The following is a 14,092-nucleotide window of genomic DNA, read 5'->3' as shown; positions in this document are numbered from 1 at the left end:
TATATGTAACTAGTGGCACTATATAACACACACCTTTTCCTGAGAAACAACCTTTTGGCGTTGTTGGTTTGTGAGCTCCGTACCTTTACAGTGGTTAGCGACTTGAAAGGGACGTTACACGTTCGTTGACGTCCTTTACAGTATACATGGAAGAAACCCTACCGCGACAGATAAACTGCAAAGGAAATTTTACCAAAGTCCCCCCCCCCTCCCCAATGTCTCAAAGAGCAGTATTTATTCAAATGTTGTGATACTTTAGTCACCCTCTGTATTCGTATGAAAACACAGAGATAGAGCTTTTCTCGGGTCTTTGGAAACAAAATGACTCTCACAGTACCGTTCATTAATAAAATCGAGTTCCATGTACAAAAATACATCAAGTGTTCCTTTCAGGAGTGTGAATTGCAATAGATATTCTTGTAAACGTGTTCGAATCCTTTTATGTAGTTCTACTTACAACTAAACCTTTCAATTTTTTATTTCAATAGGTGGATATTCCACAGCATAAATACGATCAGAGGCAGTGCCAAGACTGGTTTATTTCATGTAAATCAAATTTTCTTTGCAATTCCGGAAGCGCGAGAATTGTCCTGTACCAATCACGAAGTTAATCATCTTGAAAACAGCCTTTCACGTTTTAAATGGGAAAGCCTGACAAGGGTCCCAGTTGGGGATTGGCGTTTCTTTTGCTTGATAAGGTCCTAATGTCTGTACCATAGACGTCATGATAGCACTAATGCAACGATTTATCAATTAATGGAATGGCAGCGTACATTATGTTCTTGAAATACTCGAAATTGAAACGCATTCGGTATCCACGGCCATCCCCGAGCTGTTGTATGCAATACGTAAATATTATCTGATATGCTGAAAAGATATATTATTTGATTTTTCAGAGTTGGAGCCGTCTGCTACCAAGCGAACAGTAGGTTTTCATCTGTGAAGATACCGATGGTTGACAACAGGAAGATTTTCAACTTTGTGTAAGTTCATAAGGACGGAATGGAATCAGCAAGAACCGTATATCCAACTTCAAGGCACATTGCTCTTTATGGAAATACTAGCTTTGTGCCTATGGATGGTGCTAATAATACTGGACTAAATGGATCTTCCGAAAATGGATCGGACTTCTTATTGTCGGCTGAACATCCGACATACTTAAAAGTAACTCTAATACTTCTATACGCGGTTATAATAGTTCTTGCCATTGGGGGCAACATACTGGTATGTTACGTCGTGATTGCCTACCAGCGCATGCGCACAGTGACTAATTACTTCATAGTTAATCTAGCTATAGGAGATATCCTAATGGCGGTGTTTTGTATACCAATGACTTTCGTTGCTAACATTCTCCTACAGTACTGGCCTTTTGGTCCATTCCTGTGCCCAGTGGTTTTGTACATACAGATAGTTTCAGTATTCCTCAGTTCATTCACACTCGTTGCCATTAGCCTTGATAGATTCCGGGCCATAATTTTTCCTCTTAGCCAAAGATTGTCCACAAAACAAGCCATATTTATCATATGTGTGATATGGTTCATGTGCCTAGCTGTAGCTTTGCCGACACCTGTGATGTCACACCTGGATGAATTCAGTCGCTGTTACGAGGACTGGTACAAGCGCAGCATGGAATTTCACTACACACTGTGTATAATGATTCTGCAGTATTTTTTGCCTTTGTTTGTGCTTACTTTCACATACTTATGTATTGGCATTGTGACTTGGGTTAAAAAGCCACCGGGAGAGGCAGAAGATGGTAGGGACCAACGAATGGCTGCCTCCAAACGAAAGGTGAGATCGCCTTTACAGATAGAGCTCGTAATCAAATGCATTGAACGTTTGACCAAATCTTACAAAACAATGTGCATATATTACGCTTCATATTTCAAGCATTTATAAAGGAAAGGGGTTTGATATTTAACAAAATATACAACTGTTTTATGTAGCTAGTCAATTATACATGTACAGCATGTCACATTATCTATGGGTGAATCAATCATTGTCTGGAAATTTACGAAAAGACAAAAATGTCAGAAACTGATATTTGCCGTCGCTTTCAACCAGGTCCATCTTTGCAGTCTCATTCTGAAATTTGGGAATCGAATCCTCTTGAACAAGTGTGGGTATTTCCTCAAATTATGAACGTTGAAGTTTCTAGATTTATGACAGGGGTAACTGGTAACTATTTGATACAGGGATCAGATATGGATGCCTTTGATGTCAATTAATTTAACTGGACTAGTAATTTAATGTAAGGAATAAAAATCCTGTTCCTCAGGTTGTATTTAGAATAAAGCGTGGCTTAATCTAGGGTTGGATTAGACTAATATCCACATACGCAGAATCAAAATTGTCCCTTAATGTTAGCCCAAGAAATTGACAAAGACCCACCTGCAACGACAGTTTTGTGTATAAAGTTATGTTATCTTCATAACCTTCATCACTTCCACATGATATGCTTTGGGTTTACATTTGATATTGGAAAAGAGGATAGCAATTAGATTCATATCCTTCTTGTTAAAGCGGAAATTAATATGGAAGTTTTTCAGAGAATTCCAAAAGCCAGCTCCGAGGTCATCACAATATGTTCTCTGTGGTAAACCCTGTGGGCATTTTATGAATTTTCCGCCGTGTTGTATAGCTAGCGTAATGTACCGCCGGCAACGTAATACGTATACCAAAGAAGAAATAGAAATGTCAACTGAAAATATTATTCTTTCGCTAAACCTCTTAATTTATCTAACCTTAGTGATAAGTAGTTTACTTGTTTACTCATTTCAGGCTTAAGCTGTTTGTTAAAAGTAAGAAAGCTGTCTTAAATGAGTCAAAAAAAAAAGTTGCAATTATTGCTTTTGAGGTGTAACGGTCTGAATTTACTAGAAGTGTGCTGAAGTAGAAATGTAATATTTCGCCTTTTTAGAACGCTACTGTATCTCCCTCTCTCTTTTTCTCTCTCTATTATTAGAATATAACAATGTGTTTCCATTCCTATTTTCACACTTTTTAAAGTGTTTTTGTGTACAAGTTACATGTAGTTTCAATTTATGCTGCCAATTTTGACTTCCATTAATCCTGGCTAAACCGACCGAGAAGATACACGTTTTTCTAGCAAGATAAAGATAAAAGGATAGTGTCTATACCTAACTACCCTCAGAATATTGAATGACGTGCCTTTTAGAACTTTAATTGGCTTTCAAATTTACACCACATTGTCATTAGGGTCAGGTTAATTTCGTGCTACACAGGAAACTAAGAGTATTAATAAATAATTTGGCGGTAGAGATGAGCTGCGTGGAAGAAATAGTCTTATTAAGTCAAGAGTCGCTACCATTCCATTGGGACTGTAAAGGCAAAGACACTTTATTGTTTGTTTGTCGATGCACAAACGCTAAATATGGGCTACATATGGGCGATTTTAAAATCTTTCAGAAATGGTGGGCCTACGGGACGGTAAGATATGTTGAGGCGACGTGGATAAAGAATTGATTTTGTGCTGGTGTCATCTTCTTGTTAGTATTCTTAGCCTTGCTTATACCTGTATATATATATATATATATATATATATATATATATATATATATATATATACGTATAAACCCTGTACAAGAGTATAGCTTTAAATATTTTGCAGATAAAGATTTACAAAACACGTTTTGCAGCTTAATTCTGATTGTCATTTTTTTGCCTTGTTTTTATACACGGACCTTGCACTTGAACATGCCTCTTTTAAAATATTTTGCAGATGATAAAGATGATGATCACTGTAGTATCCTTGTATGCTATATGCTGGCTGCCGCTTCACGCCATCACTCTTGCGAGCGACCTTCACCCAGACATATTTTACTACGAACATTACAGCAAGATCTGGATTGCGAGCCACTGGTTGGCAATGAGCAATTCGTGTGTCAATCCAATTGTTTACTGTTGGATGAACACCAAATTTAAAAACGGATACAAATACGCTCTACGGATGTGTCTTTGTCTGAAGGCGGATACTCACATCGTAGAGGAGAGGTCGAGGATTATGTTACATGCAGGTGCTCACCAACCCTACTATCGTGGAAGAACCAGTTCTAATTTGTCTACATGTAGGGGCGTAGCCACCTCAACGTGTAATATCAGTCCACCGAGAAACAATACTGCGTCTTTTTCACATGTATCGAGCCGTCATCCTCACAAGTGTTCGTTAAAGGTTTACTTAACCAGGAGTCCCAGTGCCGAGAGACATACTGGAAGACCATGGAATAACGCCAGTGCACACTGAGAAAAAAGGCATTCGACAACACCCGTTCAATTTGAACTGGCGCAGGTTTAAATGGGCGTCGTGCCGAACATTACATTTCGGTGTGAAAATGAAATAATTCTGAGAGAAATTTTTATTTGAATTCAATGAACTGACAAGATCTCTAAAAATCGGTAGTAATTATAATGTGTTAAATATATTACCAAAACTTTGTGTGTAAAACAGAACAGGGTAAAAGGTTGAATCCGTTTCATCAGTAATTTCAGTATTTGGGTATCGCTTTTAATGTAGTCTGTCAGTCTGCTAAGTGGTTCTAATCTGGATTCCAAAACAAGTGGGAATAACGAAGTTATTTTTTGGAAGATTTTAGATTAGATTTGAAAAATATTTTCATTAAAATGAAAAATGACCGTATTTTCAATGAATGTTCTGTCTCTGTATAACTGGACTTTCAAGAAAGACAATTTTGTTACTAGTTGCCATTGGTATGATATGATATATGTGTTTCATGTATTGAAATGGACCACATGTCCCGTTTGTCGTCTGGAATGAATCCGATTAATAAAAAGTCAATGTGGTCAGTGTAAAAAGACCGCCAGTGATAAATAACAACATCCACTACCTGTTGAATTGGACGCCTTTGTCCTGCACACGCAGTGTCTGTGTGGTATCGCGTTATTTTCGATAATGCATCCATTGTGTGATAGCCAAAAAGATACCCCAGTATCATCTTCATCAAAACTGAAAAGTATGCTTCATAATATATAGCGGCATTTAGATTCAATCTGGTTGCTGCAGCATACACTTAAAATTGACCAGGAAAAGATGACCAGGTGACCAACGAGACGCTCTGGCTTTCAGGTTGTGAACGATATAGTCAAGGTGGTTGACAAGTGGCGAGGCTCATCAGGAGTTGATAAATAATATTATTTGGGGGGACATTGCTTGTTTGCATTTTACTGAAGAAAAATTATTGCTTGTCTTCACATAAGTTCGAAAAGAAGTGGTTAATGTACAGTGGGGGGGGCAAAAGTATTGCACCATTTTTCTTAAAAGTGAATAACAGATGGATTTATAAGGTTTTTTGTTTGGTATTTTATTGAAAAGTGGTTATGTCAAGTTAGTATTTTAAGTGCAGGCTAACGGACCAGTTTTTCCCCCTCACAAAACGCATGATATTGTGTGAGCATTAACCTTTTGTGGGATACCCTCCATCCTGCTAGGCATAAACTGCGAAAGGTTGGTAGCCACTTGAGAGCCAGAAGAGCGACAAACCTTCGATGACACCATTTATAGTGTTCGCTGATGAAAATTCATCAAATAACCGCGGTCACTTTTTACGAACAGGTCTCCCATGCCACAAAGCACACTATTCACACAGATTGTGCAATACTTTTGCCACCCCTCTGTACTTTCAAGTACACGTTAAGACGTGTGTTAAAATCTTACTCTTTGTCTCTTTAGGGAAACCTCGTCTCTTTATTGATGCTAAAACAAATATTTTACATCACAGTACATTAAAGAAATGTATTTTTGAATGTACTAATAATTAACCATTTGGTAAGATTTAACCAACCGTATTACGATAGTTAATGTGCGTTTTAGATATAATGAATATACGAATTATCTTTACACAGAACACGCAAACAATTTTTCTTTGAAGAGATCGGGAGCCCACGTTTTAAACAGCTTTATCTTTTCCTTTTCAAAGATGTAATGATGGAGTTTTTACGCACACAATTTGATTTCCTTCGCATTTGTACTGCTGGTCAGTTGGAACAAACACACTCTACTTATTATTGAATATTGGGACTTCAAAGTGCACCAGAACAATATTGTAGGAAAGTGGTTATTGAAATTGGAAGAAATTGATTTTTTCTCTGGAGGAATGTTTGTTTTATCTTTAAATACAATTTCCTCTTTTCTCGTGATAAATAACCCAACATGCGTCGACAACCTGCCCCACATTTGTCGCATCGTATTCTACGATATACAAACTGAATTTGCTATGTTGGTATACCTTTGTCGGGGTGAGTATAAGTAAAAGGTACATGGTCAATAAACCGTCCCATTGTTGATGTTGTAGTCAGAAATTCTTGTTCTTATAGGTCTTTGATAATGGTCCTTTAAGTTCAGGGTCAGGAGCTCTGTTAAACTGTAGCTACCCTTCAGTCTTCTGACACGATCAAAGATCCATTATTTCAAACTTGATGACGTTCTGGGGTTCTTCGACTTCTACTTTCAGTCCACGAGGAAAAATATTAAAACGACATAAAACTGAGAGGAGGAAGAAATGTAATCCAACACGCGAGCGTGGAGAAAACATTGTAGGAAGTCTTATCAAACAGAAAGTGTCCTTTAACACAAACGTTTCACAATACCCTGAAACAATTATGTTCATCATGTTTTTTTAATAATATTTTAAAAACAGTACCAGAGATATAGCATTTCCGGAATTAGACAATATTTTTCGTAATACATGTGTTGCACTACATGTATGCATAAAACTTACATTCTCGCTAAAAATGATGGGAATTTCAAACATAATTTTGTATCTGGACTTCAGTGAAGTCAAACTACGGCAAAATGTTTTATATAATCAGCTCATTAGTGTTTTAGTGTAATTTCTTGTTATACTCATAAGTAACAATGTATTTGGATTTTTTTTCTTTTGGATCCCATCTGGATATAGATTATCACTTAAAAAGGGATACAAGTACGCTCTTAAATTATCGGCAATTTTTTAAGAGAAAAGCAAATAGGCCCCCTATCCTGTTCAAGGAAACATGGCTTAGTGGAGAACAACAGAGTCATCCCAAAGACCATGCTGTGCCGTTAAGAATTTAATCACAGAGTAAGAATCTCGCGTAGCTTTCACAAACCCGGATGACGTCCTCTATAATTCGAGGTGGTAACTCAACCAGTTCCTGTACTTTGTTGATGACCAAGTCTTTCCTCTCTCGGGCTATAAGACAAGACATTGGCACACTTCAAATGTGCTGTTCAAAATTGGCTTGCTACCGCAAATAGCAGTGATTGCGTCATAAGTGTACACGTGGCCGTCCGCCAAAATCTGTTGTACAGTTCGCTGATCATTATGTGTACTTGGGCTTTCTTTGTGCGACTTTGTGTAAGTCAGACACGAACCGTGGAAGTTTTGGGTTGCCTATTGCGCTAAGAAACTTGAAGACGTAAAGTTTTATTTTTGGCCAAAACCTTGAATTAAGCTAATTAAATTTTCCTTGAAAAGAGTTTGGTCAATGCTACAGCCAGCTGTGGAAGGGTTTTGTGACAAGTATCACAGTGAGCTATAAAGTAATAATTTATGTCTTTTATTTCCAAAACATTCCATCATTTTTAGCAAGAGTGTATATTATAAACCCACGTACACAGATCCCTTTTTGTACTGAAATATGTATGTTGCGGACGAGACGGTGACAGAAGCAACAAGAACGAAGTAAATAAATAAATAAATAATTTAATAGCGAATAAATGGTTACAAAAATTGAATGAAAATAAAATTAAACCAAATCGAAATGGATCGCTGTCGGTTGGACTACTATCGAGAGATACCACTGTCGTAAGCCGCCGGGATGACTGCTGGGTCGTGGGCAGTGAGTGGCGCAGGAGTCGAGTAGACCGATATCGAGCCGCCGGGGTGACCGTCGAGTCTTGGGCCGATGATTGGAGCAGGAGTAGACCGCTGTCGAGCCGCCTGGGTGACCGCAGAATCGTGGGCCGGTGCGAGGTGCTGTAGAGAACCGCTGCTGTCGAGCCGCCGGGGTGACCGCGGAGTCGTAGGCCGGTGCGAGACGCTGGAGAGAACCGCTGCTGTCGAGCCGCCGGGGTGACCGCGGAGTCGTAGGCCGGTTCGAGGCGCTGGAGAGAACCGCTGCTGTCGAGCCGCCGGGGTGACCGCGGAGTCGTAGGCCGGTGCGAGGCGCTGGAGAGAACCGCTGCTGTCGAGCCGCCGGGGTGACCGCGGAGTCGTAGGCCGGTGCGAGGCGCTGGAGAGAACCGCTGCTGTCGAGCCGCCGGTCGTTGCTACAAGCTGTGGTCGTCGGAGTGTGTCGATGCCGCACTGCATACCGCACTTGCAACCAAATGATTCTGTCGTGAAAATTTTCTCAAGTTGATCAGCATCCCCTCTGTCAATGGACTTGAAACTAGCGTGGAGGACGTGAAGACGGTGCTGTTTCGTAGTCGGGTCTGCCAATCTTCCAAGAAGTGACCAACCAAGACCAGTCTTTATAGCTATGGGAGTTCCCGGAGGACCACGTCTGATGTCTGTCTGGACCATGATGTCAGGTACATCACCACCGATTAACAAGCCAATATCAGGGCAGTCTGGTAAAACATCTTTCAGATCTCGGAGGTGTGGCAAATTGTTGATCATGACGGAGCGTTGTGGGGGTATGTTCAACTTGTCTACCGCCCATGCCTGCTGGACTGGGAAAGAGGCATCATCGTCTTCAATGGCTGAGGAAATGGTGAAACTGACTAGCTGTGCTCGCTGGCAATCTTCATCTCGAGTTACTGTTCCCATCTGTAGGATCTCCATTGGACCAGACAAGTTGAGCTGACTGGCTAAATCACGGCGTATCATAGTTAGTTGACTTCCACAGTCTAGTAAGGCACTAGTGTTGATCTTCTCACCGGTGGGTGACGTCACGATCACAGGAACAACTTGCAGATAAACTTCAGAATTAGGATTTTGCGTAGCAAAGGATCTCTTGGGTTGAGCTTTTTCAGTTGCTGACGGGGCCTGTACTTCTGCCTGCACTGCACTGGAAGATACACACGTGGACCGAGGGTGGTAAACTTCCTGTGGGACGCCATGGAGAGTTGTGTGATGTCTCTTGTTGCAATTATCAGCTCTGCAGCGCCCAGGGGAGGTACAATCAGATGCAATGTGTCCTGGCCGTAGACAATGCCTGCAAAGTCGATGGGAATTGACGCATTCAAACCGTTTCTTTGTTGTCATTGCTAGATAAAGTTCACACTTGTAAAGTGCATGGAGACATCCACAAACAACACAGGTGGACTGCGAAGAGGGTCTCGAAGATGACGTCTTGGAGAATGGATGGTCAACAGGTTTTCTCTCCTCAGGAACAGGCTGAGTAGTGTGAAAGGAGGACGCTTTACGACTTCTGGGTTGAACCGTCTCATAAACATCTTCTGCGAGGAGTGGATCAAATAGTGAAGTTACTCTGTCTGATAACCAGCCTTCCAAATCTTCTAGAGTTGGTTCGTGGGTTGCTCGCAGAATACGGCAGCACTCAGCCCAACGTTCTCTCATACGTAGTGCGAGGCGAAGTGTACAACGTCGTACCGTGTCCACATTCATGACGTCTGCTTGATAATTCATCCGCTTTAGAACAAAAATACAGTCTCGGATGTTGACATAAAACGATTCAAGTTGTACCCGGTCCCGGTCCTTGATTGTTGGGCCATCTGTCACTCGTTCCAAAAATGCTCGGGCCACCAGCGATCTATGTCCGAATCTGTGTTTTAGAGCTTTCAAGGCTATGGCATATGCTGCACCATCGATTCCATATCCCGCGATATGTTGTTTTGCTTGACCAGTTACACTGCTCTGTAGTAACCACATGCGTCGGGTATCCTTAAAATAGAGTTGCTTGTGCACTTCTTCGTAAAATAGTTCAGCAAACCTTGGCCAGTCTAGTGCAGACCCGTTGAATGGCGATATGGAGGCTCGCGGAGCATCCTTCTCGAACATGCACTTCAGAAGTAATTCTTCATAGGACTTCTCTGAATCATTGGGTGTGGCTAAAACAGTCTCACTATATGGAACAAGTTCATCAATCCATGCGTCTATTGGTGCTGGGGTAGGAGCGACGGGAACATCATGGACTTGAGGCTCTTGGGATTGAGGCTGTTGAATTGGCTGCGGCTGTTCCTTGGTCACTTGTATAACCTCGGAGATTTCTCCCAAACAATCTGCGCAGGTTTCTTCAACGTCAGCAAACCAGATCTGGGCGTCTGTGATGGCCGTTTCATCTTCCAGAATGTCGATGTATTTCAAGTTAGAAGTTTCGCATTCATTTTTTAGAGTAGTTATTTCGTCTTTCATCTCCGATAACCGATGTTTTCTAGTGGATTCATCATGGATGAGCTGTCTTGCTTTCAGCACACGTTTAGTGAAGGCAGCCAGGCGTCCGGTTCTTGCGGCTTTCAATCTCCGTTCATCCATGCCGTAGGTGTTGAAATCCGGCTCGCGAGACCAATGTTGCGGACGAGATGGCCATACCGCTGTAGAAAACGTCCAGCTTATATAGCAGCTGGACGCAAAAACTGCTCAGTTACGGTGTTTAATGCGTTCACTATTGGCAGAGTTCATTAAGTAGGGAAGTTGAGTAACTGTCGCTGACAATGTATGTTGTGAAACAAATAAGGATATGAGCAAATGCTTAGGTTAGAGAATTTAAATATTGGTAAATTGGTGGTAAATTGGCTGCTAAGCAATGGGACAGCCAATCGTAACTAAATTCGAGGGCTGTGTCAGGACAAAATGCCACTAGAATAATGGAAAAATAACCAATATATGATTTAGCTTAGGGTATTTGAGTTACAATGGCAAATCAACAAACACATGCAACTGATATTAAGTCAAGATATTGCGTTATTCCTGTGATGCAAAACGTACATACATATACCGGTATATCCTCTCAATGGTGATTTTGAGCAGAGATAGGCCATCAAGTTGCATGCATCATGGGTAAGATAAAATGAGGACATGTTAGCGGTGGAAGTACCAGTAGACCATTATAGTCTAGATGAGGAGGTACAATGTATCTAATGTCAGGTTAAATATACGTGTTTTATACATATTAATGTAGGTCAATTGTGTCTGCTTTGGATATTCAGACACCCCTCCCCCCTTGTCACCACCGCCACATTCCCGAAGCCAATGTCTGTGTAGAGCCATTATATTGTTCACATTTTACACTTAAGCATCGATTGTAGATGTGCAATTTGAAGGTTCTCACCCAAAAATGTGCCCTTTGAAATAACAGCGAAGCGTTCTGTTGCTTTAAAGAATTGTTCACATGGTAAGACATTCGTCGACCATCTTGTGTTGACCCACGGCGTCTTTTTCGTCAATCAGATTCTTCCAGTGTATATATATGGCACAATAGGGCCTCGTCTGTAGGAACTTTCATTGTGGCGCCGTCATGATAATAACGGCGTCTGAGACTGCTGGACATATTGTGTAGGCAGCATGGTAAGAAAATATGTTGGATGAAGGCGGTGACTTGGGAGAAGCAGTGATTCTCGTAATACCTCGCAATCACGAGGTTATGCTTTTTGGTAGGCCTGAAGTTTTTTCTTTGCTTACAACACCATTATCAGTTTGCCATTTGTGAATTGAAATGAATGAAATTTTTGACAAAATTCTACACCGTACAAAGTTACAATAAACAGCAATTAAATCCTTTTATTACTTCCATGGCAAGTGGGAACATAATCGAGATGAAAAAAGAAGTAAAAGAAAAAGCATACTGGCGGTTGGCAATATTTTATACGATGAAAAGGTACACGTAAATAATATGCTTTAGTATAAAAGATTTGTACAGTTGAAAACGAACTACACCAATAAGTAAATAGAGAAAGTTGGATTGCAAAAATAGATTAACAAAAACCAGTTTTAAGTCTTATTTTTAGCAAAAAAAAAAAAAAAAAAAAAAAAAAAAAAAAAAAAAAAAAAGAAAATTATCGCATTTTAAAATAATAATAATAAAATACGAGGATCATGTTCCTAGCGTTCCTAAAATGTAAGTATTGTAATGAAAATTAATGAATTGCGGACAGCCACGGTGTGAACATGAAAACGCGCGTGCATGAACACTAACTGAATTTTCCACATACATGCACATCCCAACCAAAGAAATTGATAAAATAACGAAACAGAAGATATCGTCCAGTCGAAGATTGGTTTGGTAATTAGATTTGATAGAACCATCATTTTTCATTACTCGGTCAATTTAACCAGCCAGCATCAAAAGTTAATTGATGTTTAATGTGCGCCAACCTGTGCATAAGGCGATCACCCTGTCCCAGGGTCTTAAATATGAGAAATAAGAACAAGGTGTACTCGTGTCATCATTTATTGTGCAAATCAATACACATTTGCAAATAAGTAATTATTTTGAGTGCAAACTCTGCAGACAATGACACAGTATATGGTTGATGAATTCACATTTTTTATGAAGTATCACGAAATGCATCAGCTGTGCATGTTGAATGCTTTCTTTGAGTCGACGCTTAAAACACACATTGATAATGAAACGCCGTACCCTTGCGATCAACTGACAATGAGCATGATGGGTGATCCTAAGCTTCCGTATAAACATGCAAACCTAATCATACTGTCCTCACATGATATTTTTCAAGACGTGTTTATATCTCAGTTAATGAATAGAGAGAATATAAGGAGATGACACTAACTGTATTACTTGAAGTCAGTCTTCATAAATTATTGCTCAGAGATTGTCATACCCTAGGCGTTTTCTAAACTCAACATGTAACTTTGTTCTGGTATATGGGATTGTTTTGGCTACACAGCTTGGCCCATATGGTTCACTGACCATCTTACGTGGGACAAAGGTGAACACACGGCAGTGGATGGTGGGGCCAGAGTAAAGAAATACAAGAGTTTAGGGCCTATCCAAATAGATGTTTCCTGGTATGGATATAAGAGTGTGTTCTGTCCGCAATATTGAGAAGAAGTTGGAGTAGCAGAGACCGCACCTTAACCAAGACAAAGATGTGGGCATGAGAGACACCCTCCAAAGTCGCTAGATACCATTCGCTCAAGAACATGCAACCTCTCACATTCCAAGCCTGGTAAGGGTCCATCTACTGAAGCCAAATTTTACCCATGGAACAACCACATAAAACTCCATATAAGAAATCCACAGAGTGTCTTGGTGTGAGAATGTGAGGGTCGACAGGCAAAGGCTTGATAGACCAAATGGTACCTTTTCGTGATTTGATTTGATTTTATCTTCATTTCCAAAGATACAGTCAACAGTAGACTATAGGGAGTATTCTGCTCTAACACGTAACTGAAATGCTCAGAGACAGCCTCCGAAACCACTTGACACCATTCGCTCAACATCTGTTCCAGAACAATTTCCTCCTGCAGCACGACAATGCAACCACTCACATTCCAAGCCTGGTGAGGGATTTCATCTACTAAAAGCAATTTCTGTTCATGAAACAACCACCACCAAAGCTCCATAGAGCATCTTCGTCTCACTCCATGTCACACCTAACACATTCACTCAGTGCCATTTTCTTTTACTCAATTTCAGATCAATATCATCATTTATTTTCAGTTTAACTATGTTGTCCAATTCAATAAACATCGCCTAAACTTTTCCAATAACTACCCAAAGAGATCGCACTCACTGGCAATCATTGACTGATGCTGATAAATGATAGCAACTTTCGATGTGATAATGCAATTAATGCCAATTTTGGATTCCGTCCACATCGGAAGACGTTGTGTTGAGTGCACGTCTGGCAGAGATTATCAGTTAGAGGTATTACCATTTAACCATGCCGGGATATGATCCTCCAGAGGCAGTAAAGAATTTTCCTCCTCAACACTGAACTTTGTGTGGCGAAGAATTGGAATGGAATTTCTTTTGCGCGTAAACTGAGGTAAACTGAGAAAACGGTTCATTAAAAAGAGATAACTTAGCAGTTATGGTACAAAACGGAAGAAGCATCTAAATTCAAAACTACTTGTCAAATATCCATTATTGGAACATGCACCCTCTTGTAAGTTTAAATGGTGAATGAACAAGCTCTATTTCAGTG

At 40.3% G+C, this 14,092-nt stretch overlaps 1 protein-coding gene across 4 annotated transcripts in view; it reads left to right on the top strand.

The window, feature by feature from the left end:
* LOC106168326 (RYamide receptor) overlaps positions 1 to 4,664 on the top strand; it is a 28,078-nt gene extending 23,414 nt beyond the window's left edge. For 3 of the 4 annotated variants that reach the window (XM_087006086.1, XM_087006088.1, XM_087006089.1), the window contains 2 exons: positions 897 to 1,791; positions 3,743 to 4,664. In XM_087006086.1, coding sequence (XP_086862212.1) covers positions 1,003 to 1,791; positions 3,743 to 4,264 — 1,311 coding nt within the window. In that variant the 5' untranslated portion in view covers positions 897 to 1,002 and the 3' untranslated portion in view covers positions 4,265 to 4,664. Of the gene's footprint in view, positions 1 to 488; positions 547 to 896; positions 1,792 to 3,742 lie in introns of all 4 variants that reach the window. The other variant, XM_087006087.1, reaches the window with a different exon arrangement.
* The last annotated feature ends 9,428 nt before the right edge of the window (positions 4,665 to 14,092 follow it).

This window comes from Lingula anatina, chromosome 2 (assembly GCF_051362555.1).
Source record: "Lingula anatina isolate TDL-2025a chromosome 2, LinAna3.0, whole genome shotgun sequence".
In the NCBI taxonomy this organism is placed as follows: domain Eukaryota; kingdom Metazoa; phylum Brachiopoda; class Lingulata; order Lingulida; family Lingulidae; genus Lingula; species Lingula anatina.
The sequence above is the reverse complement of the archived record's forward strand: the minus strand, read 5'-3'. Positions and strand labels throughout refer to the sequence as shown.